At 35.6% G+C, this 27,039-nt stretch overlaps 1 protein-coding gene across 1 annotated transcript; it reads left to right on the plus strand.

Moving 5' to 3' along the window:
* Positions 1–26,400, plus strand: adam28 (ADAM metallopeptidase domain 28). The gene is made up of 19 exons (XM_058070278.1): positions 1–503; positions 4,151–4,239; positions 4,540–4,616; positions 6,774–6,852; positions 7,682–7,758; positions 9,220–9,403; positions 10,117–10,179; positions 10,242–10,313; positions 10,427–10,596; positions 12,443–12,524; positions 13,405–13,538; positions 16,115–16,292; positions 18,480–18,569; positions 18,667–18,862; positions 23,048–23,153; positions 23,237–23,393; positions 25,676–25,756; positions 25,916–26,009; positions 26,083–26,400. Exons 1-19 carry the CDS (start codon positions 446–448, stop codon positions 26,175–26,177), a joined length of 2,082 nt encoding a protein of 693 aa, XP_057926261.1. The 5' UTR covers positions 1–445; the 3' UTR covers positions 26,178–26,400.
* Positions 26,401–27,039: the final 639 nt, after the last annotated feature.

Raw genomic sequence — 27,039 nt, forward strand, 5'->3', positions numbered from 1 at the left:
TATTGGAATTCTCGTTCTGTGTTTGTAAATGAAACATGAAATAAAAAAAAATTTAAACTAATCAAAGTGATATCGATTCGATAAGGAGTCTACCTTAAATATTATCAAATCACTATCGGTAATTGGATCGATCCTTCAGCCCCGTACGGGATGAGTGACAAACTAGCTAGCACAATAAGACATTTAATGTGTTCTTTAGTGGATTATTGTGGTTTAATTATGGTAGCGAAGTCGGATTGGCACACAACACAAAAGCTCTTCCTGCATTCTTGAAGCATGGCGGGCATGTTGGGGCCATTTCAGAGCATGTTTTGTCAACCAGGAAGTAAGGAAAAACTGTGACGGCTGAAGGAGGTGTGGCGAGAACGTAGCAGCAACAAAACAGCATGCAGGTGGAGTATTTAAGGCTTCACAGGAGACACCGGCTGTATTACAGCTTACTACCATGACAGCTACACTTTTGGTGGGGGTCCTCATCCTAAATGCTGCATTCAAGGTCTCAGGTAAGTACTTATACTTACTCATAATTCCATATTGCTCGGTGTGATTAATACCTCACGTCTAGAATGATCCTTATCTAGTGATACTAAGCTCTTTGACTCGTATATAGACTCATATATAAGCAAAAAAAAAGGTTTAGTAGCAAAAAAAAAAAAAGAGTGGCAAATACAACAATAGAAAAACTAAAGTACAACACAAAAACTTTGCTTTGCAACAAAGCGAGCAGCTGTAAACGGAAAGCAGAACAAGCAAAGGTACTCACAAAATACAACAATTAAATACCATTAGAGAAGCACACTATACTATAGTACTATACTATAGTACTATACTATAGTACACACCGCACCATTTTTTAAAATAATCACATAATACCTCACTGATAAACATTGAAAATGTTCTTAGTAGTTGTACTATCTCGAGTATAAGCCAGATATATAAGCTAGAAATTTACCACTTCCACACAGAATAGGAGGATAACTTCTTACTACGTCATATTGGACTGTTCGTACATGGCATGCAGAACAAGCAAAGGTACTCACAAAATACAACAATTAAATACCATTAGAGAAGCACACTATACTATAGTACTATACTATAGTACTATACTGTAGTACACACCGCACCATTTTTTAAATAATAACATAATACCTCACTGATAAACATTGAAAATGTTCTTAGTAGTTGTACTATCTCGAGTATAAGCCAGATATATAAGCTAGAAATGTACCACTTCCACACAGAATAGGAGGATAACTATAACTTCTTACTACGTCATGTTGGACTGTTCATAGTACATGGCTGACCTAATGCAGGTAATACCTCATCAATGGAAAATTACTGATGCCGAGTATTGATTAGAGTACTACATATGACTTGTCTTGCAATATTTTTGAGTAATAATTGGCCACAGTCGACCACGAAACAGTGATCATCCATCCATCCATCCATACAAGCAAAGGTACTCACAAAATACAACAATTAAATACCATTAGAGAAGCACACTATACTATAGTACTATACTATAGTACACACCACACAATTTTTTTTAATAATAACATAATAACTCACTGATAACATTGAAAATGTTCTTAGTAGTTGTACTATCATGAATATAAGCCAGAAATTTACCACTTCCACACAGAATAGGAGGATAACTATAACTTCTTACTACGTCATGTTGCACTGTTTATACATGGCTGACCTAATGCAGGTAATACCTCATAATGAAAATTACAGATGCCGAGTATTGATTAGAGTACTACATATGACTTGTCTTGCAATATTTTTGAGTAATAATTGGCCACAGTCGACCACGAAACAGTGATCATCCATTCATCCATCCATCCATACAGGCAAAGGTACTCACAAAATACAACAATTAAATACAATTAGAGAAGCACACTATACTATAGTACTATACTATAGTACACACCGCACCGTTTTTTTAAATAATAACATAATAACTCACTGATAAACATTGAAAATGTTCTTAGTAGTTGTACTATCTCGAATATAAGCCAGATATATAAGCTAGAAATTTACCACTTCCACACAGAATAGGAGGATAACTTCTTACTACGTCATATTGGGCTGTTCGTACATGGCTGACCTAATGCAGGTAATACCTCATCATGAAAATTACAGATGTCGAGTATTGATTAGAGTACTACATATGACTTGACTACATATGACATATGTCTTGCAATATTTTTGAGTAATAATTGGCCTCAGTCGACCACGAAACAGTGATCATCCATTCATCCATCCATACAAGCAAAGGTACTCACAAAATACAACAATTAAATACAATTAGAGAAGCACACTATACTATAGTACTATACTATAGTACACACCGCACCATTTTTTTTTAAATAATAACATAATAACTCACTGATAATATTGAAAATGTTCTTAGTAGTTGTACTATCTCGAATATAAGCCAGATATATAAGCTAGAAATTTACCACTTCCACACAGAATAGGAGGATAACTTCTTACTACGTCATGTTGGACTGTTCGTACATGGCTGACCTAATGCAGGTAATACCTCATAATGAAAATTACTGATGCCTAGTATTGATTAGAGTACTACATATGACTTCATTCATTCATTCATTTTCTACCGCTTTTTCCTAACGAGGGTCGCGGGGGGTGCTGGAGCCTATCCCAGCTGTCTTCGGGTGAGAGGCGGGGTACACCCTGGACTGGTCATGCAAACTCCACGCAAAGATGGCCGAGGGTGGAATTGAACCCTGGTCTCTTAGCTGTGAGGTCTGCGCGCTAACCACTAGACCGCCGTGCCACCCTACATATGACTTGTCTTGCAATATTTTTGAGTAATAATTGGCCACAGTCGACCACGAAATAGTGATCATCCATCCATCCATCCATCCAACCAAATGATCATTGAGTTAATTAATCAACCGCAATAACCACAATAGAGCGATGTTTGAGTAACTTTGTAACTTTGTTACTAAAAAACTACACAGTCAACAGCTGATGACATCATCGACAGGAGAAAGAGTTGGGGGTTACATTTGATAGAGTTACGTGTTATACCTTAAATCAGGGGTCTCAAACTCGGGGCCCGTGGGCCAAATGCGGCCCGCGAGACGCTAGTTTGAGGCCCCCCACCTTGATACCAAAGTCTAATATTGAAATGACAGCTTAAAGCTGTGTGCACACCGGACACAATTAACATGATTTTTGCCCCGCCCATACTGTTTTACCCTACCCTGTTTTGCTTTGGATTAGCAATGAAGCTAAAGGCTTATGACGCTTATGGGTACAAATAAATGCAGGGAATGATTTGGAATAAAATGAAAAAATACACGTCAAGATAAAGCATCTCATAAAAACATGTTGTTAAAGTTACGATGCTGCTCCCAGATGGAACTCAGTACGATGCTAACTTGCTAATTGGGTACAATTATTAAGTTTCATTCATGTTCATGTTAAAGGTTAAATAACTGTTAATACTGTACATTTGAATCTGAAAAAAATAATGCATGTGATTTTTCTTATTTTTCTTATTTGCTGTTTTATTATTATTTTTCCTATTTATTACTGATTGATTGATTTATTGTCTTTATTCTTCATTTGTTTATTTATTTATTTTTATCTTATTTTGTGTATAGAAAAATAAAAATGAAGATATTTGAGAACAGTGGAATGTTTTATCAGATATTTTGGTGTGGAAAACTGGGAAAAAAAAGCATTGAAGATATTTTTTTTATTGATTTTTCTTCCAGTTTTTAATAAATGCGTTTTTTTTTGTTTTTTTTGAAAACCTGATGCGGCCCGGCTTCACCCAGAACCTAGCTCCGGTGGCCCCCAGGTAAATTGAGTTTGAGACCCCTGCCTTAAATGTAATTTAAGTGTAATCTAATACTGTAATAATGTAATACAGTAAAAACAACAGTCACTCTTATTGCAAATGTCGATCTAAAATCTGAGGAAAACATCAACGTCAAGCTAGCACGAGGGTTTGGAGAGGTAGGGAGAGCAAGATATACATTTTTATGGGTGTCTCAGTTACTTAATTAAACCCTATTTCCATAACCGCCACAAAAAAAGTAAGTGGGGGTCTACTATAAAACCCAATTTTTTAATAATCTTAATTGAGTGTTCGAGTGTTCTATCTCCACAGACAGCCATGCTCCTGCCTTTGGAGAAGGGGAGGACTATGAGATTGTTAGACCTGTTAGACTTCACTCTGTCAGAAGAAGACACACAGAGGTAAGTAAGCCAACCACAATGGTCCGCCTCGCTCCGCCAACTTTATTTGTTTGCCAGGATATTGGACCTTACTGTCCATTGGGTGTCTTTCAGTACTTGGATGATCACGACATTAGCTTGGTTGGCATTGTCGTTGCAATGTTAAACCTTGTCTTTCTCACTGGTTCTGTGGGTGGACAGAATTTTCATAGCCAGATTTCATAGCCGGAATCATCAAATTGTGAATTAGTGTGAATTACGAATTATAAGAAGAGTAGAAAAAAATTGTATCAATACAATCTTTGCTTTCTTTGTCTGCAGAACATCAGGCCAGAGACAATGAAGTATGCCATGACATTTGGAGGATTAGAGCATGAAATGCATTTGCAAAGAAACACGTAAGTGCTCACATCACAGCCTAGTTCTCCAATTGATTGATTGATTGATTAGCATCGTTCATCTGTTCCACAAGGTCCAACTCTAACTGAAACGTACTCTAATCAAATCAATTTTTCCTATAAGAAATAATGTAAATCCATTGAATCTGTTCCGGAAATTAAAAAAAAAATAACACAAAACACACTTTTATAGTTTTACAATTGTAGTTTTACATGCTTTTCTTATTCGTGATCGGCAAAATAACTCAAAATGGAGCCAATGAAAGTCGCAAGTGCCAGTTTTTTAATAAACAAGGTAGGAAATGTGACAATATTGTACCTGTCATGAGATAATCTAAACCTGCAATAAAAGCCTGTTGTCCGTGGTAATGGTAATGGGTTAATTTCATTTGAACATGCATCAGATTACAATTGAATGCATCCCATAATCAGTTCCCAGTTCCACATGTCCAAAAGGAGTAGGAAGAAGCAAAGCTTATTAAATCCAACCCCTCCATCTGGTACTTTTACAATCACTAACTGTTACATTTGTTCACTTCCTGCTTTCCTAATGTAGTTTATTTTTTGTTTCAATTGAGTGCATCCCATAATCAGTTCCCAGTTATACATGCCCAAAAGAATTAGGAAGAAGCAAAGCTTATTAAATCCTACCCCTCCATCTGGTATGTTTACAATCAGTAACTGTTACTTTTGTTCACTTCCTGCTTTCCTAATATAGTTTTTTTTTTCAATTGAGTGCATCCCATAATCAGTTCCCAGTTCCACATATCCGAAAGGAGTAGGAAGAAGCAAAGCTTATTAAATCCTACCCCTCCATCTGGTACTTTTACAATCAGTAACTGTTACATTTGTTCACTTCCTGCTTTCCTAATATAGTTTAATTTTTTTTTCAATTGAGTGCATCCCATAATCAGTTCCCAGATCCACATGTCCAAAAGGAGTAGGAAGAAGCAAATCTTATTAAATCCTACCCCTCCATCTGGTATGTTTACAATCAGTAACTGTTACATTTGTTCACTTCCTGCTTTCCTAATATAGTTTTTTTTTCAGTTGAGTGCATCCCATAATCAGTTCCCAGTTCCACATGTCCAAAAGGAGTAGGAAGAAGCAAAGCGTATTAAATCCTACCCCTCCATCTGGTACTTTTACAATCAGTAACTGTTACATTTGTTCACTTCCTGCTTTCCTAATATAGTTTGTTTTTTTTTTTCAATTGAATGCATCCCATAATCAGTTCCTAGTTCTACATGTCCAAGAGGAGTAGGAAGAAGCAAAGCTTATTAAATCCTACCCCTCCATCTGGTACTTTTACAATCAGTAACTGTTACATTTGTTCACTTCCTGCTTTCCTAATATAATTTTTTTTTCAATTGAGTGCATCCCATAATCAGTTCCCAGATCCACATGTCCAAAAGGAGTAGGAAGAAGCAAAGCTTATTAACTCCTACCCCTCCGTCTGGTACTTTTACAATCAGTAACTGTTACATTTGTTCACTTCCTGCTTTCCTGATATAGTTTAAGTTTTGTTGCTTTTGTTTTTTATTATTATTATTTATTTTATTTTATTTCTTAATTTTTTAAATAAAAAATAATAACATAATAATAATAATTTTATGTTTTTTAAATAATTTTTTTTTATTATTTATTTTTTATTTTAAAAATGTCCACATGTCCAAAAGGAGTAGGAAGAAGCAAAGCTTATTAAATCCTACACACAATTCAGTGGTCTATTAATTATCTGCCAAATACGACACACACACACAATGCACACAATGCACACTCACAAAAATGTAAGCGGAGCAGAGTGATCACATTACAGTCGACTATGCTGTGTTTGCACACCGCAATTACCGTTTTTTGCAGTTACAGTTTTATCTGAATGCCACAACTGTTGGTGAGAACACATTTATGAGCAAAGAAGAAGTGGAATTAGTCAATGCTAGACATCAATATCTCAGTAAAAACCCACTCATTCCACTTTTTTCTCACAATATGACGAGTTTCACAGCCTTTTTTTTTGTTTTTTTCTCTTCACTACTTCTGTTTCAAAATTTGCTATTGCACATATTTTTTGTCCCATATTACTTCCGTCCATACTTCTGTGTGGTTTTTCATGTATGACGCATGACATCATACTGTATCTATTTTTATCATCAGTGACCTACTCGCCAAAGACTACACGGAGACTTATTACCAAGAAGATGGCACACGAGTCACCACAACTCCAAATGATATTGTAAGTCATACAGATGTACTGTGGGTACAGGGGTGGGCAAACTTTTTGACTCGCGGGCCGCTTTGAGTTAACAAAATTGTCTCGGGGGGGCAGAATATATATTTAATACACACTATTTTACGCTTATAATTCTGACAGTCCGCATTGAATTATTAGTCTAATTTTATCTGTAAAAGTGTCGTACTATCAGTTGTAGTATGTTCTCATGTCACTATTGACATCTCATGTTACTATGGTACCCATTATGTCATTGTATGGTCATATCACCTCCTACTTCGGTACGTGACAAAAAAAAATAAAAACCTTAAACCATATTAGGAAAGCAGGAAGTGAACAAATGTAACAGTTACTGATTGTAAAAGTACCAGATGGAGGGGTAGGATTTAATAAGCTTTGCTTCTTCCTACTCCTTTTGGACATGTGGAACTGGGAACCGATTATGGGATGCATTCAATTGTAATCTGATGCATGTTCAAATGAAATAAAACCATTACCACATTGCAGGCTAACCTGAAAATGTACAAACACATGCAAAATTTTGATGTACATTTTCAATGTTAACCCAAAAACATGCTAACCAGGGCGTACGCTAACCAAAGTTCCACTTGTAGTTAGATATATCGATATTTTTGTCACACTTAAAACTGCACTTTCTCTCATTCACCATTACCATTACCATAGAAAGCAACTGGCGGGCCGGATTCAAACGCTTAGTGGGCCGCATGTGGCCCCCGGGCCGTAGTTTGCCCACCCCTGGTATAGAATATGTTTATTGAGTATTAGCTGTTTGTAAGAAAAGAATGCTAACATATGTTTGTATATTTGCCAGGATCACTGCTACTACCATGGCAAGATTGTGAACGACAGAGCATCATCAGTCAGCATCAGCACTTGTGATGGACTCAGGTAAGCCCTCCATCGAGTTCCATGACCAAAGACCGTACAAAGTCAAGAAGTCAAGTCACGAAAACTGTCTTCCATTAAGGATTTTGATAGTCAAAACTGACCTATAGGTCTTCTGATACACACAGACGCCATTTTTAATTCTTTAGTAACACAGCTGAATTTCGATCAAAGCAGGCTATTTAAAACAAAACCAAATACAAACGTAAGCTAGTCAGTGGGGATGAGCCGGATACTTTTTTATAACGAGTTACAGATGATTTTTGCTGGATACGAGTACGAAATGAGTATATTTTGTCATTATCGGTATTAGTTTTTAAAACCAGTCATGATGTGCTATATATATATATATATATCACTATATTGACAGCTACTATGGTACCCATTATGTCATTGGGTGCTCATATCACCTCCTACTTTGGTACGGGACAAAAAAAATAAAAATAAAAATAAAAACATTTAAAAAATTTAAAAAAGTTTTAAAATTATTTTTTTTTTAAAATGTAAACATTTTTAAAATTTTCAAAATTTTCAAAATTTTCAAAATTTTCAAAATTCTAACAATTCTAAAAATTCTAAAAATTCTAAAAATTCTAAAAATTCTAAAAATTCTAAAAATTCTATTAAAAAATTATGGAATTTTAAAATTAAAAAAACACAAAACCTTAAACCATATTAGGAAAGCAGGAAGTGAACAAATGTAACAGTTACTGATTGTAAAAGTACCAGATGGAGGGGTAGGATTTAATAAGCTTTGCTTCTTCCTACTCCTTTTTGACATGTGGATCTGGGAACTGATTATGGGATGCACTCAATTGAAAAAAAAATTAAACTATATTAGGAAAGCAGGAAGTGAACAAATGTAACAGTTACTTATTGTAAAAGTACCAGACGGAGGGGTAGTATTTAATAAGCTTTGCTTCTTCCTACTCCTTTTGGACATGTGGAACTGGGAACTGATTATGGGATGCACTCAATTGAAAAAAAATATATATTAGGAAAGCAGGAAGTGAACAAATGTAACAGTTACTGATTGTAAAAGTACTAGATGGAGGGGTAGGATTTAATAAGCTTTGCTTCTTCCTACTCCTTTTGGACATGTGGAACTGGGAACTGATTATGGGATGCACTCAATTGAAAAAAAAACTATATTAGGAAAGCAGGAAGTGAACAAATGTAACAGTTACTTATTGTAAAAGTACCAGACGGAGGGGTAGTATTTAATAAGCTTTGCTTCTTCCTACTCCTTTTGGACATGTGGAACTGGGAACTGATTATGGGATGCACTCAATTGAAAAAAAATATATATTAGGAAAGCAGGAAGTGAACAAATGTAAATGATTACTAAAAAATGGAAAAAACAACAGTACAGCTCAATATAATGCATATTATACAGTATGTACATACATTATACTTGTTGTGTTTTATCGTAACGGTATAAAACAACAGTTTTTCTCTTCTAAGGGGTTACATCCAGACATCCGCCCAGAGGTACCTGATTGAGCCCCTCTCCGGCGATGATGAGGGGGATCATGCCGTCATGAAGTTCAACGAGAAGGATTTCACACCCGGAGTGTGCGGCGTCACCAACACCACGTGGGACGACGATTTTGAGCCCCCCACAAGCCGTAGTCGCTCCAGATCAGCGGTTAGATACGTTTTACTACACTCTTACTATACGTGGAATACACACATCACATATGAAGAGCTTGCAACCAAACCAGCGCAGGGATGGGCAAACTTTTTGACTCATGGGCCGCATTGAGTTAACAAAATTGTGCGGGGGGCCAGAACATATATTTAACACACATGATTTTACGCTTATAATTTTAATAATTGTAATGATTTTTAATATTTTTAAGATATTTTTTAAAATATTGTTAATAATTGTTAATAATTGTTAATAATTGTTAATATTTTTAATATTTGTTAATAATTTTTAATATTTTTAATAATTTTTAATATTGTTTAATATTTTTTATAATTTTTTATAATTTTTTATAATTTTTTGTAATTTTAATAATTTTACGCCTTGAATTATTTGTCTAATTTTAATTGTCATACTATCAGCTATATGTTCTTGTTTCCTTTTTTTCAGGAGCACTTTAAACATCAGACCACATCAAACTATGATTTTTTTTTTTTTTTTTTACTGAATAAGACATCCGACTTGAAAGTCATGTTGCCAGCTGGTATGTTAAAAGTTGAAATACTTAAAAGCAACTGGCGGGCCGGATTCAAACGTTTGGTGGGCCGCATGTGGCCCCCGGGCCGTAGTTTGCCCACCCCTGATTTAGCGCCTTTTGGTTGCAAGCTCTTCATATACTCATATCTTTATGACTTGTTTATGTTTTTTTCCAGGGTATATCTATTGTTCAGCAACAGAAGTTTCTAGAGCTAGTCCTTGTTGCTGATAACCGTGAGGTAAGAGACGCAATGGGAAAGAATAAACAACAAGTATGACCTTATGATGTATGTGCTTTCAGTATGAGAAGATGAAGCGAGATCAAGCAGCGTTGAGGAAGAGGATCTTTGAAGTCGTCAACTTTGTCAACATGGTGAGTGACTGCTAAGCCTAATAAATGGCTATCTTGGTTTTCGATCACATCCACTGTAGTTTATCACCATTTTAATTCTAGTGATCTTCTCTTGTTGTTGCGACTCTGTGCAGGTATACAAGCCCCTGAGGACCTTCGTTGCTCTTGTTGGTTTGGAGATCTGGTCAAACGGTGACTTGATCTCCATCACTCATCCGTCTGGAGCGAACCTCAAAGCTTTCATGAAGTGGAGGAATTCCGACCTGGCCAAGAGAATAAAACATGACAACGCTCATCTTATCAGGTATGGGTGGTTTCTACTTTCAGATTTAAGTCTCGTTCATGAGTTGCGATAAACATGCTCTCAGACATACTGACTCCTCACTGCCAGAATGTACAGTATAGTGTACAGTAATGAGTAACTAGCAATAAAATCCGTGCAAGATAAAGCTTTTTAGTTTGAAATTGTCTTGAAATGGTGGCGTCTGGGGCGGCACGGCGGTCAAAACCTTGGTTAACACCATAAAGTTCGACTCAGACCAAAACAGACTCTAACCAAAGCCAATTTTCCCATAGAAAATAATGTAAAACCAACAAATCCGTGGAGTTTGCATGTTCTCCCTGTGCATGCGTGGGTTTTCTCCCGGTACTCCGGTTTCCTCCCACATTCCAAAAAAACATGCTAGGTTAATTAGCCACTTCAAATTGTCCATAGGTAAGAATGTGAGTGGGAATGGAACACATCGGAAAAAGTGCAGGGGTTAGGCTTATTATCCATCATTTATTCCCACCTTATTTTTCACATGTTGACAAAACCTTGGTTAACACCATAAAGTTCGACTCAGACCAAAACAGACTCTAACCAAAGCCAATTTTCCCATAGAAAATAATGTAAAACCAACAAATCTATGGAGTTTGCATGTTCTCCCTGTGCATGCGTGGGTTTTCTCCGGGTACTCCGGTTTCCTCCCACATTCCAAAAACATGCTAGCTTAATTAGCCGCTTCAAATTGTCCATAGATAAGAATGTGAGTGGGAATGGAACACATCGGAAACAGTGCAGGGGTTAGGCTTATTATCCATCATTTATTCCCACCTTATTTTTCACATGTTGACAAAACCTTGGTTAACACCATAAAGTTCGACTCAGACCAAAACAGACTCTAACCAAAGCCAATTTTCCCATAGAAAATAATGTAAAACCAACAAATCCGTGGAGTTTGCATGTTCTCCCTGTGCATGCGTGGGTTTTCTCCGGGTACTCCGGTTTCCTCCCACATTCCAAAAACATGCTAGGTTAATTGGCGAATGTGAGTGTGAATGGTTGTTTGTCTATATGTGCCCTGTGATTGGCTGGCCACCAGTCCAGGGTGTACCCCGCCTCTCGTCCGAAGACAGCTGGGATAGGCTCCAGCACCCCCCGCGACCCTCGTGAGGTAAAAGCGGCAGAAAATGAATGAATGAATGAATGTTGACAAAACCTTGGTTAACACCATAAAGTTCGACTCAGACCAAAACAGACTCTAACCAAAGCCAATTTTCCCACAGAAAATAATGTAAAACCAACAAATCTGTGGAGTTTGCATGTTCTCCCCGTGCGTGCGTGGGTTTTCTCCGGGTACTCCGGTTTCCTCCCACATTCCAAAAAAACATGCTAGGTTAATTAGCGACTCCAAATTGTCCATAGGTAAGAATGTGAGTGGGAATGGAACACACAATGATGGCTTATTATCCATCATTTATTCCCACCTTATTTTTCACATGTTGACAAAACCTTGGTTAACACCATAAAGTTCGACTCAGACCAAAACAGACTCTAACCAAAGCCAATTTTCCCACAGAAAATAATGTAAAACCAACAAATCTGTGGAGTTTGCATGTTCTCCCCGTGCGTGCGTGGGTTTTCTCCGGGTACTCCGGTTTCCTCCCACATTCCAAAAACATGCTAGGTTAATTAGCGACTCCAAATTGTCCATAGGTATGAATGTGAGTGTGAATGGTTGTTTGTCTATATGTGCCCTGTGATTGGCTGGCGACCAGTCCAGGGTGTACCCCGCCTCTCGCCCGAAGACAGCTGGGATAGGCTCCAGCACCCCAGCGACCCTTTGCCGCATGACGCCATGAGTATCACCATCCCATTTGTCTTTCAGCGGCATCGACTTTGAAGGCGCAACTGTGGGACTGGCCTATATCGGGACTCTCTGTTCAGGCCACTCTGTTGGGGTAGTGCAGGTAGGTATTATTATTATTATTATTATTATTATTATTTAACACACATACAATACAAATACAAAGTTGTGTTTAGATTTTGCATTTTACATTAACTGCAAAGTTGAGGTGGAAAAAGTTTGGACACCCCTTAGTTAAACGGTTATAACTAAAAACACAATATCGTGCAATGCTCACGCAGAGGCATGTTGTGTCTGCTGTTTGTGCCTTTTGGAAGAAATCCTTGGCTGGTGTCGAATTACCAGATAAAAATCCATTAGGAGTTATGAGAAAATGAGCAGGATGGAACAACAATGAAAAGGTTTTCCGAGGAAGAGGGTTGGTCTATGAAAACATTCCATCTCTGTGTTGATTGGCACGGAATGTATTACCAACTTTTCAATTATTATTCACGTCATCAACTACAGTTGTAGTTTCCATTTAACAGTACAGGTGCTACTTTTAAGGGCTACATTGAAAGTTGATCAAATCTGTTGATGAAATCATCCATCTGATTAACTCATGCAAATACGGTTTCAGAACGGATTCAGAACAAAAGTCAAAATAATTTAACTTTACATGACTAAAAAATACCTATACTGTATTTTCCATCTCTGTTGACATTGATCACATCAACTTGTACCGGCCCTTTAATGTACGATGGTCAGCTAGCCAAGATTCATTCATTCATTTTCTACTGCTTATCCTCACGAGGGTCGTGGGGGGCTGCTGGAGCCTATCCCAGCTGTCTTCAGGCGAGAGGCGGGGTACACCCTTTCATTATCTGAAAGTCCTGATCACACACACCATGAACCAAAAACCTTGCGTACTACACGGTTCTCGAAGAGGAAGTGGACGTGACTCAGGAGACTGATGACTCGATGTCTTGTTTTGTCTTTCACAGGACCATAATAATCGGGCCATCGCTGTGGGGGCCACCCTGGCCCATGAGATGGGCCATAATCTGGGCATGAATCATGATGATTCCAGTGCTTGTGCCTGTTCTGGTGATCGCTGCATTATGAATGCAGCCCTCAGGTAAGGAAACTCTCAAGTCAATCGCTTCAGAAGTCAACTTGAACATAGGAAATAACACCATGGCAGTTTGCTTTAGGGGACACATTGTAAGAAATGAAGAGCTTGCAACCAAAAGGCGCTAAATCCATTTTGACTGATTTCGAGAAAATCAATGATTTTTAACTACGCACATATCAATCTATTTGGTCATCAAGTCTATATTGCAAATGAAAGAGCTATCAATATAGGTCATAAAAATGCATGCTATAAAAATCCTGCACACACCATTTATTTTTACCATGATTTATTAATTAATATATTTTTGAAATCCCATGATGGAAAAATTGGAAGCGAGGGACTTCTTTGTCTCCAGCCGCCTGGAGAGACTAACATTTTCGTAGTACATTCCTTAAAACACTCGAGTGCTGTCATATACAGGCTCTTTGGCTCGCAGTAGAGTGCTCCTGTTGTGTCGAGGGACTTGGACCAGGGTAAACATATTGCATAAGCTAATCGGTGAAGTAAAATTGTAAGGTATAGAACAGGGGTCGGGAACCTTTTTGGCTAAGAGAGCCATGAAGGCCAGATATTTTAAAATGTGTATCTGTGAGAGCCATATACATTTTTTAAACATTGAATGCAATAAAATGTGTGCATTTTTATGTAAGACCAACAGTTTTAGATATAATGGGCTCTAATTACGTAGACCAGGCACACTACCCCACGCCAAGGGGGTGTGGCCAGCATACTTTCGTGAGCAGCGCAGTGTCTAATAATAAATCAAATACTTGCTGCCATTAATACAACTTCTGCTGCTGCATGGTTTTGCACCGTACTCAGTATATTTCATTCTTTTGGCCATCTTTGCCAGAAGGCTTGGTTCTGCAGCTTTAGCTAGGTGACTATTTGACTAAAGGAGAAAAGTTTATATTTAGATAGATAGATAGATAGATAGATAGATAGATAGACTCCCTTTATTGTCATTGCACAAAAACACAGTAGTGAAATTGCCAACAAAATGTCGTTGCCTGGCTCCCATATAATAACAGACACAAAAGAAGATAAGTAATAATAAATAATAATAATAATAATAATAATAATGTGGAGAATAAATAGATATTACATGTTGACATCTCAATGACCGAGGTAGACTACCGCATTACCCAGTAATAATCGAGTTTTGGTGTTTGACCTGGAAAATATCATCAGGAAAGATAGATATGGTCGGCCGTATTGCAGCAGAATATAGATGGACGAATTAAAATGCATAAGAAAGTTGTTGATTTTGAATATTATTTGTCATTTCTGTGATGGTTTACTTTAAAATGTTAGCAAAAATACATTTTTATTGTGGTAAGAAATGCTTGAGAGCCAGATACAGTCATCAAAAGAGCCCTACCTGGCTCCCGAGCCATAGGTTCCCTACCTCTGGTATAGAAAATCCTTGCATTGGCTTTACATACAAAATCAGAATAATAGTGTAGGGCCATCGGTCCGGTCCTTAGCTTTCTGGTAATCTGCCCACCAAAGCAATTGAGTTGAATAGCTTTGCTCAGGGGTGGGCAAACTACGGCCCGGGGGCCACATCCGGCCCGCCAAGTGTTTGAATACGGCCCGCCCAATCTTTCAAAAGTATTTAATTTAAACTCAACATACAACCGGGCATCATGGCCTGAGCCAACCTTTTGATGGTTGTATCAATTTCGTTGTTTGACATGGTCTGTTGTTTACAAAGTGCTCCTGAAAAAAGAGACACAAGCACATAATAATAATAAAAATAATTATTATTATATTATTATTATAACTATTATGATTATTATATTTATTATATTAATGCTAATTATTATATTAATTATATATAATAATATTGTTATATTTGCATATTTTACATAATAATATAATAATAATTATTATTTTAATTTTATTTTAATTAATATAATATTTTATTATTTTTAAAATATTTAAATATAAATATAAAATAATAAATAATAATAGCAGATTGCATGACAATTTTACAGATACAATAATACCAGGTGGACTGTTACGTGTAAAATATATAGTATATTAATGGTAATATATGGTATATATATATAATATAATATATTAATGGTAATATTAATATTAGTAATATTAAGTTATGCGCTCTGAGGATGCAGCATTTTACATTAATATTTCAACATTTTTAATTTTTGTTTTATTTTTATTTTTATTTTAAAAAGTATGTATTAAAGACTGGCATGATGACCAGAGAGCTACATTCCAATCATTAACTGTATAAGGTTCCTAAAATATTGTGACAGGTCAACAACACTCAATAGGTTATTACTTAGGGCTATACATATATTTTTTAAATAAGTATTTTACAATAAAAATAATTAAAAAAAATAATATTTGCAAAAAAGAATAGTATTTTAATGGCCCACCTGCAGTACCACTGCAGCCCACACTTTAGGAATTACTGATTTAGGTGATCGATTTAGCGTAAATATGACAAATGTTTGATTGACAGATCAGGACAACCACTGTAAAGCCTTCCCTTGAGGTATTGTCATCATGACATATTTAAATAATACAATATTTGTCCTCTTCCCCACCAGCTGGGACGTCCCACGCTCGTTCAGCAACTGCAGCAGCAGTCATTACGACCGATACTTGACCAGGCGCACCCCTGGATGCCTGCTAGACGAGCCAGACTACATGACTCTGGTATCACCCTCCGTCTGTGGGAATGGTTTTGTGGAAAGAGGCGAGGAGTGCGACTGTGGCGTTGAAAAGGTAAAATCACTGTTTCTGTTTCTTCCAACTAATATTTTTCAACAAAAGTTCCATGCGACTCTTATTATGCTTCAATAACAAATACCTGTTGGTTACAGAACTAGTCCTAACCACTTGACTGTTGCAACCATCACTTGTGCATCTTAAATGTATCAAAGCGGCCCCGCATTCTTTACATATTCTAATGCTTGTAATCGCTGTTTCAAACCTGGCAACAAACATGGCAGTCGTTTAGTATTTGAAATCATCTTAATGGCAGGTCATGAACGTGTTCAGTCTTAATTACGTCTGTCTGGTATGCTTGTGGTCTGCTTTTTTTTTTTTTCAAACACACTGATTGCACCAGCTATGCCCTAGTGCAGGGGTCTCAAACACGCGGCCCGCGGGCCAAATGTGGCACGCAGGACACTAGTTTGAGGCCCCCGCCTTGATATGAAAGTTTAATGCAAGTTTGATATGGATGCTGTATGGTATCATGTACCCAGAAAAAATTATTACGTTTGATTAATGTTCATGTTAAAGGTTAAATAACTGTTAATAGTTATCCTCCCTATCCGTGTGGAAGTGGTAAGTTTTTGGCTATTTAAGTTGAAAGGAAATAACTTGAAGGCTACCGTTTAGGTCGCTAGCTCTCTAGTTTGCGAGTTAGCATGTGTCTCAAGACCCTGCAGTTGCGCAATATCTTGTAAATAAAAAGAGTATAAATGTGACTATAGTCGTGTTTTGTCATGTCTATAAAAAAATGATTTAAAAAAAGATAAAGAATTATCTCTCAGAAAATACTTAGCAAAATATGTATAAATCAGGGGTCTCAAACATGCGGCCCGCGGGCCAAATGTGGCCCGCCGGACACCAGTTTGAAGCCCCCGCCTTGATATGAAAGTTTAATGTTAGCGCGGCCCGCGCAAGTTTGATATGGATGCTGTATGGTATCATGTACCCAGAAAAAATTATTACGTTTGATTCATGTTCATGTTAAAGGTTAAATAACTGTTAATAGTTATCCTCCCTATCCGTGTGGAAGTGGTAAGTTTTTGGCTATTTAAGTTGAAAGGAAATAACTTGAAGGCTACCGTTTAGGTCGCTAGCTCTCTAGTTTGCGAGTTAGCATGTGTCTCAAGACCCTGCAGTTGCGCAATATGTTGTAAATAAAAAGAGTATAAATGTGACTATAGTCGTGTTTTGTCATGTCTACAGGGCTCTAATAATGCTTTGTTCATTTTAATCTGAAAAAAATCATTTGTCTACCCACCAACTATATGTGGTTTCTTAAGTTTTTATTATTTGCCATTTTATTATTATTATTATTATATTTATTTATTACTGATTGATTGATTTTCTTTATTCTTGATTTTTTTATTTATTTTTCATCTTATTTTGTGTAATATAATGTGTGATATTTGAGAACAGTGGAATGTTTTATCAGAGCTTTTATTGTAGAAAATTGAAACCAAAGCAAAGTTTATTCATTTTTCTGTTTTTAATAAATGTGTTTTTTTTTGTAAAACCTTATGCGGCCTAGTCTCACCCAGACCCTAGTGCAGGGGTGGGCAAACTTTTTGACTCGCGGGCCGCATTGATATGACAAAATTTACGGGGGGGCAGACTATATATTTTACACGTAACAGTCCACCTGGTATTATTGTATCTGTAAAATTGTCATGCAATCTGCTATTATTATTTATTATTTTATATTTATATTTAAATATTTTAAAAATAATAAAATATTATAATGATTACAATAAAATTAAAATAATAATAATTATATTATTATTATGTAAAATATGCAAATATAACAATAATATTATATATAATTAATATAATAATTAGCATTAATATAATAATTAGAATAATCATAATAGTTCTAATAATAATTATAATAATCTAATAATAATAATAATTGTTATTATTATTATTATGTGCTTGTGTCCCTTTTTTCAGGAGCACTTTGTAAACAACAGACCATGTCAAAAAACGAAATTGATAAAACCATCAAAAGGTTGGCTCAGGCCATGATGCCAGGTTGTATGTTGAGTTTAAATGAAATACTTTGGAAAGATTGGGCGGGCCGTATTCAAACACTTGGCGGGCCGGATGTGGCCCCCGGGCCGTAGTTTGCCCACCCCTGCCCTAGTGCCTCAAAACCTCTTTCCTATCTCCTGCTAATCCACTACGTTGTGTCCGTAGGAGTGCACCAACCCGTGCTGCAATGCCACGACATGTACGCTAAGCGAGGGCTCCCAGTGTGCTGCAGGGGAATGCTGTAAGGAGTGTAAGGTGAGCAGAACTACTGTTTATGATGCGATGCAGCCATCTAGTGGACTGAAATGAAATAGCAATATCTAGAGTGAACAACACAAACTCTTCCACTCAGATCCTACCTCCATCCCACGAGTGTCGAAGTCGTCAGGACGATTGTGATCTAGCAGAGTACTGCGATGGAGAGAGAGCCGCGTGCCCTGAGGATGTCTTCAATGTCAACGGCGCCCCGTGCGATAAAGGTTCGGGTTATTGCTACGATGGCCGCTGTCCAAAACGATCGGACCAATGCATCAAAATGTACGGTGCAGGTAAGTGTCAATGTTGGGTAAAGAAAATATAGAATTATAGAAAATGGGGTATGTTTTTTTTCAACATATACGTATATCCTCCAGATAGACTAAAAACATCTAAATTGAATGAAATGTTGCAAAGACCGAGGATCGAACCAGCAACCATGAGGTTGGGTAAAGAAAATATAGAATTATAGAAAATGGGGTATGTTTTTTTTCAACATATATATCCTCCAGATAGACTAAAAACATCTAAATTGAATGAAATGTCGGAAAGACCGAGGATCGAACCAGCAACCATGAGGTTGGGTAAAGAAAATATGGAATTATAAAAAATGGGGTATGTTTTTTTTTCAACATACGTATATATCCTCCAGATAGACTAAAAACATCTAAATTGAATGAAATGTTGGAAAGACCGAGGATCGAACCAGCAACCATGAGGTTGGGTAAAGAAAATATAGAATTATAGAAAATGGGGTATGTTTTTTTTTCAACATATATATCCTCCAGATAGACTAAAAACATCTAAATTGAATGAAATGTCGGAAAGACCGAGGATCGAACCAGCAACCATGAGGTTGGGTAAAGAAAATATAGAATTATAGAAAATGGGGTATGTTTTTTTTTAACATATATATCCTCCAGATAGACTAAATACATCTAAATTGAATGAAATGTTGGAAAGACCGAGGATCGAACCAGCAACCATGAGGTTGGGTAAAGAAAATATAGAATTATAGAAAATGGGGTATGTTTTTTTTCAACATATATATCCTCCAGATAGACTAAAAACATCTAAATTGAATGAAATGTTGGAAAGACCGAGGATCGAACCAGCAACTGTGAGGTTGGGTAAAGAAAATATAGAATTATAGAAAATGGGGTATGCTTTTTTTCAACATATATATCCTCCAGATAGACTAAAAACATCTAAATTGAATGAAATGTCGGAAAGACCGAGGATCGAACCAGCAACCATGAGGTTGGGTAAAGAAAATATAGAATAATAGAAAATGGGGTATGTTTTTTTACAACATATATATCCTCCAGATAGACTAAAAACATCTAAATTGAATGAAATGTTGGAAAGACCGAGGATCGAACCAGCAACCATGAGGTTGGGTAAAGAAAATATAGAATTATGAAAAATGGGGTATGTTTTTTTTCAACATATATATCCTCCAGATAGACTAAAAACATCTAAATTGAATGAAATGTTGGAAAGACCGAGGACCAAGGATCGAACCAGCAACCATGAGGTTGGGTAAAGAAAATATAGAATTATAGAAAATGGGGTATGTTTTTTTTCAACATATATATCCTCCAGATAGACTAAAAACATCTAAATTGAATGAAATGTTGGAATGACTGAGGATCGAACCAGCAACCATGAGGTTGGGTAAAGAAAATCTAGAATTATAGAAAATGGGGTATGTTTTTTTTTTCAACATATATATCCTCCAGATAGACTAAAAACATCTAAATTGAATGAAATGTTGGAAAGACCGAGGATCGAACCAGCAACCATGAGGTTGGGTAAAGAAAATATAGAATTATAGAAAATGGGGTATGTTTTTTTTTCAACATATATATCCTCCAGATAGACTAAAAACATCTAAATTGAATGAAATGTCGGAAAGACCGAGGATCGAACCAGCAACCATGAGGTTGGGTAAAGAAAATATAGAATAATAGAAAATGGGGTATGTTTTTTTTTCAACATATATATCCTCCAGATAGACTAAAAACATCTAAATTGAATGAAATGTTGGAAAGACCGAGGACCAAGGATCGAACCAGCAACCATGAGGTTGGGTAAAGAAAATATAGAATTATAGAAAATGGGGTATGTTTTTTTTCAACATATATATCCTCCAGATAGACTAAAAACATCTAAATTGAATGAAATGTCGGAAAGACCGAGGATCGAACCAGCAACCATGAGGTTGGGTAAAGAAAATATAGAATTATAGAAAATGGAGTATGTTTTCTTTCAACATATATATCCTCCAGATAGACTAAAAATATATAAATGGAATGAAATGTTGGAAAGACCGAGGATCGAACCAGCAACCATGAGGTTGGATAAAGAAAATATAGAATTATGGAAAATGGGGTATGTTTTTTTTCAACATATATATCCTCCAGATAGACTAAAAACATCTAAATTGAATGAAATGTTGGAAAGACCGAGGATTGAACCAGCAACCATGAGGTTGGGTAAAGAAAATATAGAATTATAGAAAATGGGGTATGTTTTTTTTCAACATATATATTCTCCAGATAGACTAAAAACATCTAAATTGAATGAAATGTTGGAAAGACAGAGGATCGAACCAGCAAACATGAGGTTGGGTAAAGAAAATCTAGAATTATAGAAAATGGGGTATGTTTTTTTTTCAACATATATATCCTCCAGATAGACTAAAAATATATAAATGGAATGAAATGTTGGAAAGACCGAGGATCGAACCAGCAACCATGAAATTGGGTAAAGAAAATATAGAATTATAGAAAATGGGGTATGTTTTTTTTCAACATATATATCCTCCAGATAGACTAAAAACATCTAAATTGAATGAAATGTTAGAAAGACCGAGGATCGAACCAGCAACCATGAGGTTGGGTAAAGAAAATATAGAATTATAAAAAATGGGGTATGTTTTTTTTTCAACATATATATTCTCCAGATAGACTAAAAACATCTAAATTGAATGAAATGTTGGAAAGACAGAGGATCGAACCAGCAAACATGAGGTTGGGTAAAGAAAATCTAGAATTATAGAAAATGGGGTATGTTTTTTTTTCAACATATATATCCTCCAGATAGACTAAAAATATATAAATGGAATGAAATGTTGGAAAGACCGAGGATCGAACCAGCAACCATGAAATTGGGTAAAGAAAATATAGAATTATAGAAAATGGGGTATGTTTTTTTTCAACATATATATCCTCCAGATAGACTAAAAACATCTAAATTGAATGAAATGTTAGAAAGACCGAGGATCGAACCAGCAACCATGAGGTTGGGTAAAGAAAATATAGAATTATAAAAAATGGGGTATGTTTTTTTTTCAACATATATATCCTTCAGAAACATCTAAATTGAATGAAATGTCGGAAAGGAAAAAACATTGAACAAGATCAAGAATCGAACCAGCAACCTGTCACCTGTAGAATGTAACATGTTTTACAACTGTAGGGGGCGCCAAATACATTTATTCATTCATTCATTCATTTTCTACCGCTTTTCCTCACGAGGGTGCTGGAGCCTATCCCACTGGACTGGTGGCCAGCCAATCACAGGGCACATATAGACAAACAACCATTCACACTCACATTCATACCTATGGACAATTTGGAGTGGCTAATTAACCTAGCATGTTTTTTTTTTGCAATGTGGGAGAACATGCAAACTCCACACAGAGATGCCCGAGGGTGGAATTGAACCCTGGTCTCCTAGCTGTGAGGTCTGCGCGCTAACCACTCGACCACCGTGCAGCCTTTTCTATGTGTTATTTCCTGAAATTAATTAATTAATTTCTCACCTTCTTTATCAAAAGAACTTGCCAAATTTTTTGACTCCATTTTGGGTTATTATTATTATTATTATTATTATTATTATTATTATTATTATTATTATTATTATTATTATTATTATTATTATTATTATTATTATTATTATTATTATTATTATTATTATTGTAGCCATTAAAAAAGCAGAGACATCTGGTGTTACTGTGTTAGTTAGTAAAGAGATACAGCATCAACCCCTGATGACATCATAGACGGGTTACCTTCCTGTTGTTAGCAAGCTTACAGCCTGATAACAATGACATTTTGTGATGAAAATACATGAACTCATTCGCTACCAAATACATATTTATGTTTTTTTCAATCTCAAAGATGTATTTATATATTTTTTGTGTTTTGTTTTGTTTTTGGCGCAAGGCATAAAGAGATCATATTTAGTGCGGTTTAAAACTATAGAAACGGGTACAAGATGGATACATTCCCTATTCATTTTCAACGGGGAAAGTGAAAAGTGTCATAAAAATATAAAAATATGAAATTACAGTCAATGTGGGGATTTCTTGAAAAGATGGCTGCCGTAGTTTGACTTAGTTTGAGACACGTAGGAGGAGTTTGAGCTTAATAAGAAGCCGAGGAACAAATCCATTCCATTATTGTCATCAGGTGCTACAGTGGCTTCCACTTACTGCTACAACCAGAACATCAGAGGAACCTACTATGCCTTCTGCAAACGTCCCTCAGATGACCAGTACATCCCCTGCCAGAAAGAGTGAGTGTTCGTCTCTTTGCCTTCATTCATTATCTACGTACATGAGTAACCCGTTTGCATCGATGCTGTGTTTCATGGTGCAGAGATGTGTTTTGTGGGAAGCTCTTTTGTCAAGGCGGGAAGCCCAGCTCAAACTATGGCCGCATGGTGAGGTTCGGAGAGTGCAAGGCAACGTTTTATGGAGACCACACCAAAGACTACGGCCAAGTCGACGCTGGGACCAAATGTGGCGAAGGAAAGGTATGACTTTTATTACGCTCAGTTGCCAAGGGACGGACTCAGAGGGGTCCAAAAAGCATGTGCCGCTTTTTGTGTAGCTACGCTAATAAGTCATATACTGTATATTTCAACTTCAACTATGAACTTTGGTCGCTAGCCAATCACAGGGCACATATAGACAAACAACCATTCACACTCACATTCATACCTATGGATAATTTGGAGTCGCCAATCAACCTACGGGAGTACCCGGAGAAGTCAGGAAATTGAACCCGGGTCTCCCAGCTGTGTGGCCTGCGCATTAACCACTCAACCAACATGCAGTGCCATTTTATATTCATTCCTATAAAAAAATAAAAAAATAAATTTTTCCCCAAACAAAATGACAACTTATTTTCCTCTCACCATGACTTTTCTTTAAAAAAAAAAAAATTCAAAAATTTCAACTCCATGCTACTAAAATGACATTATTTTTCCTCAGATTAGAATTAGAATTTATTTATTCTCATAAAATGATTGTAAAAAAAAATTCCAACAATTTCCGCCGCAACCAAATTTTCCTCAAAATTTAATTTTTTTCATAGTTTTAAAATTTAAAATTGTGTTATTATCCTCGTAAAACTTTCATTAAATTCAAACTTTTTCCTCTTCATATTTTGACTCCATGCTACTAAAATGACATTATTTTTTTTCTCAGATTAGGAATTTATTTATTCTCATAAAATGACTGCTTTTTCTGTTGTTGAAAAAGAAAAAAAATTGTAGAAAAAAAATTCCAACAATTTAAACTTTCTTCTTGTTGCATTATAACTTTTTCCGCAACTAAATTTTCCCAAGATTTAATTTTTTTCATAGTTTTAAAATTTTAATAATAACATATATTTCAGCTTAATAATTGTGTTATTTTTCCTCATCATCCTTGTAAAACTTTCATTAAATTCCAACTTTTTCCTCTTCATATTTTGACTCTATGATACTAAAATGACATTAGAATTAGAATTTATTTATTCTCATAAAATGACTGCTTTTTCTGCTGTTTTTATTGTAAAAAAAATTCCAACAATTTAAACTTTCTTTTTGTTACATTATATCTTTTTCCGCCGCAACCAAATTTTCTCAAAATGTATTTTTTTCATAGTTTTAAAATTTAAATATTAGCGTATATTTCAGCATATTTTTCCTCATTATTTTTGTAAAACTTTCATTAAATTCCAACTTTTTCCTCTTCATATTTTGACTCTCTGCTACTAAAATGACATTATTTTTCCTCAGATTAGAATTTATTTATTCTCATAAAATGACTGCTTTTTCTGCCTTTTTTATTGTAAAAAGATTCCAACAGTTTAAACTTTTTTTCTTGTTGCATTATTATTTTTTCCGTAACCAAATTTTCCCAAAATTTAATTTTTTTCATAGTTTTAAATTTTAAATATTAACATATATTTCAGCTTATTTTTCCTCATTATCCTTGTAAAACTTTCATTAAATTCCAACTTTTTCCTCTTCATATTTTGAGTCTCTGCTACTAAAATGACATTATTTTTTTCTCAGATTAGGAATTTATTTATTCTCATAAAATGACTGCTTTTTCTGCTGTTTTTATTATAAAAAATCCAACAATTTAAACTTTCTTCTTGTTGCGTTATAACTTTTTCCGCCGCAACCAAATTTTCTCAAAATGTATTTTTTTTCAAAGTTTTAAAATTTAAATATTAACATGTATTTCAGCTTAAATTTGTGTTATTTTTTCCTCATCATCCTTGTAAAACTTTCATTAAATTCAAACTTTTTCCTCTTCATATTTTGACTCCATGCTACTAAAATGACATTATTTTTCCTCAGATTAGGAATTTATTTATTCTCATAAAATGACAGCTTTTTCTGCCTTTTTTATTGTAAAAAAAATTAACAACAATTTAAACTTTTTTTCTTGTTGCATTATTATTTTTTCCGTAACCAAATTTTCCCAAAATTTCCCAAAATTTTATTTTTTTTCATAGTTTTAAATTTTAACATATATTTCATCTTATTTTTCCTCATTATCCTTGTAAAACTTTCATTAAATTCCAACCTTTTCCTCTTCATATTTTGACTCCATGCTACTAAAATTACATTATTTTTCCTAAGATTAGGAATTTATTTATTCTCATAAAATGACTGCTTTTTCTGCTGTTTTTATTGTAAAAAATTCCAACAATTTAAACTTTCTTATTGTTGCATTATAACCTTTTCCGCAACCAAATTTTCCCCAAATTTTATTTTTTTTCATTGTTTTAAATTTTAAATATTAACATGCTTTTCAGGTGTGCAGCCTGAATGAATGTGTGGATCTTCAAACTGCTTACAGAAACACAAACTGCTCAGCAAAATGCTCCGGGCATGCGGTATGTACACTTATATAAATAATAATCATAACTTTTTGTGTTGATGCGTGCACACAATCAGTAATAATAAGGGAAAATAACATGCAGTACTGGATACAACCAGGAATGTCGCTGTTGAGTCAGTCTTTGCATCACTTCCACTAGTTTGTGTTTTTTCAGGTGTGTAATCACAAAAGCGAGTGTCAGTGTGAGCCCGGCTGGTTGTCTCCTTCGTGCGACGCCACGGACAGAACGTTCCGCTCCATCTCGGATGGTATGTGTACATTATTGATTGGAAAGTCATCATCCGGGATCTTTTTTTTTTTTTTTTTTTTCCTTCTCCACAGGAGCGACCGCCGCCATCGCAGTCGTATCCGTTCTTGTGATCTTGGGGGTCATCATTGCTGTTTTAGGGATCCTCTGGAGAAAACGACACTCGTGACGTTGTCGTTAAAATGCTGACTAAGACATACGGGTGTTGAAACGTATTCAATTACGACTTACGATTTTATATACTCTATACTTTATTTTGTACACAAGTACTGTTCCGTTTCATTGCCAATGACTGCACCTTCTAAATACTATTGACTGATTGCAGTTGCTTTTAATACAAGAAATATATATTTGTACATTTTTTCTGAATAAATCTTCTCGGCTGAACCTTACGTAATGGTCTAATATGTGGATATGCGTGGTTATTGTTTCTGACGTCTATTTATTGCAACTTATTGCAAAAACTATATTAGGAAAGCAGGAAGTGAACAAATGTAACAGTTACTGATTGTAAAAGTACCAGATGGAGGGGTAGGATTTAATAAGCTTTGCTTCTTCCTACTCCTTTTGGACATGTGGATCTGGGAACTGATTATGGGATGCACTCAATTGAAAAAAAAATTAACTATATTAGGAAAGCAGGAAGTGAACAAATGTAACAGTTACTGATTGTAAAAGTACCAGATGGAGGGGTAGGATTTAATAAGATTTGCTTCTTCCTACTCCTTTTTGGACATGTGGAACTGGGAACTGATTATGGGATGCACTCAATTGAAAAAAACAAAAACTATATTAGGAAAGCAGGAAGTGAACAAATGTAACAGTTACTGATTGTAAAAGTACCAGATGGAGGAGTAGGATTTAATAAGCTTTGCTTCTTCCTACTCCTTTTTGGACATGTGGAACTGGGAACTGATTATGGGATGCACTCAATTGAAAAAAAAAATATATTAGGAAAGCAGGAAGTGAACAAATGTAACAGTTACTGATTGTAAAAGTACCAGACGGAGGGGTAGCATTTAATAAGCTGT

The sequence above is a fragment of the Doryrhamphus excisus genome, chromosome 4, assembly GCF_030265055.1.
Source record: "Doryrhamphus excisus isolate RoL2022-K1 chromosome 4, RoL_Dexc_1.0, whole genome shotgun sequence".
In the NCBI taxonomy this organism is placed as follows: Eukaryota; Metazoa; Chordata; class Actinopteri; order Syngnathiformes; family Syngnathidae; genus Doryrhamphus; species Doryrhamphus excisus.

Excerpts from the sequence above, each read along its gene's own strand:
- adam28 (XM_058070278.1), top strand. The coding sequence starts at position 446 with ATGACAGCTACACTTTTGGTGGGGGTCCTCATCCTAAATGCTGCATTC. Across the intron at positions 10,180-10,241 it reads TTGTTGCTGATAACCGTGAG|TATGAGAAGATGAAGCGAGA; the intron begins GTAAGAGACGCA and ends ATGTGCTTTCAG. Across the intron at positions 25,757-25,915 it reads CAAAATGCTCCGGGCATGCG|GTGTGTAATCACAAAAGCGA; the intron begins GTATGTACACTT and ends GTGTTTTTTCAG.